This window comes from Eimeria mitis, genomic scaffold (assembly GCF_000499745.2).
Source record: "Eimeria mitis Houghton genomic scaffold, Emh_scaff2791, whole genome shotgun sequence".
NCBI classification, from domain to species: Eukaryota; Apicomplexa; class Conoidasida; order Eucoccidiorida; family Eimeriidae; genus Eimeria; species Eimeria mitis.
Window position 1 is genome coordinate 1 of NW_013571131.1, and position 604 is coordinate 604.

Genomic DNA, 604 nt, shown 5'->3' on the forward strand with positions numbered 1-604 from the left:
AAAGGAGACAGAAGAAAACAAAAGGAGACAGAAGAAAACAAAAGGAGACAGAAGAAAACAAAAGGAGACAAAACACCTCACCGGTCTAGCTCTCTCTCTCGTATGCCGTTGACTACTGCCGTGGCGATGGTGATGTGAGCATTCATACGAGCCAGAAAAAAGAGACAAAATAAAAAAAAAAAAGACAAAAGAAGAAAACAAAAGACAAGAGACAAACAAGAAAGAAAAAGAAAGAAAAAAAGAAAAAAAAAAACACAAAACCTCACCGGTCTAGCTCTCTCTCTCGTATGCCGTTGACTACCGCCGTGGCGATGGTGGTGTGAGCGTCGAGGGCTCTCTTTTTGTCCGCCAGGTCAGGCAACACGTCCACGGCCTTCATCAGCTCAGACGATATGTCTCCCCCTGTGTATACATTTATATTTATATTTTTATTTTTATTTGTGTTTGTGTTTGTATTTGTTTTTGTATTTGTTTTTGTAATTGTATTTATATTTGTGTTTATATTTATATTTATATTTATGTGCATTGTGTGTGTATGCGATATATATATATATATATATATATATATATATATATATATATATATATATATATATATATATAT

General features: G+C 33.6%; 1 protein-coding gene across 1 annotated transcript in view; it reads right to left on the reverse strand.

Moving 5' to 3' along the window:
• Nucleotides 1–262: 262 nt before the first annotated feature.
• The window catches only part of EMH_0058790 (sec1 family domain-containing protein, putative), a gene marked incomplete at both ends in the record, with an annotated part of 1305 nt that continues 963 nt past the window's right edge, over nucleotides 263–604 (reverse strand). The window contains one exon of the mRNA XM_013497610.1: nucleotides 263–402. Within this exon, the coding sequence (XP_013353064.1) occupies nucleotides 263–402 (140 nt within the window). The remainder of the gene's footprint in view (nucleotides 403–604) is intronic.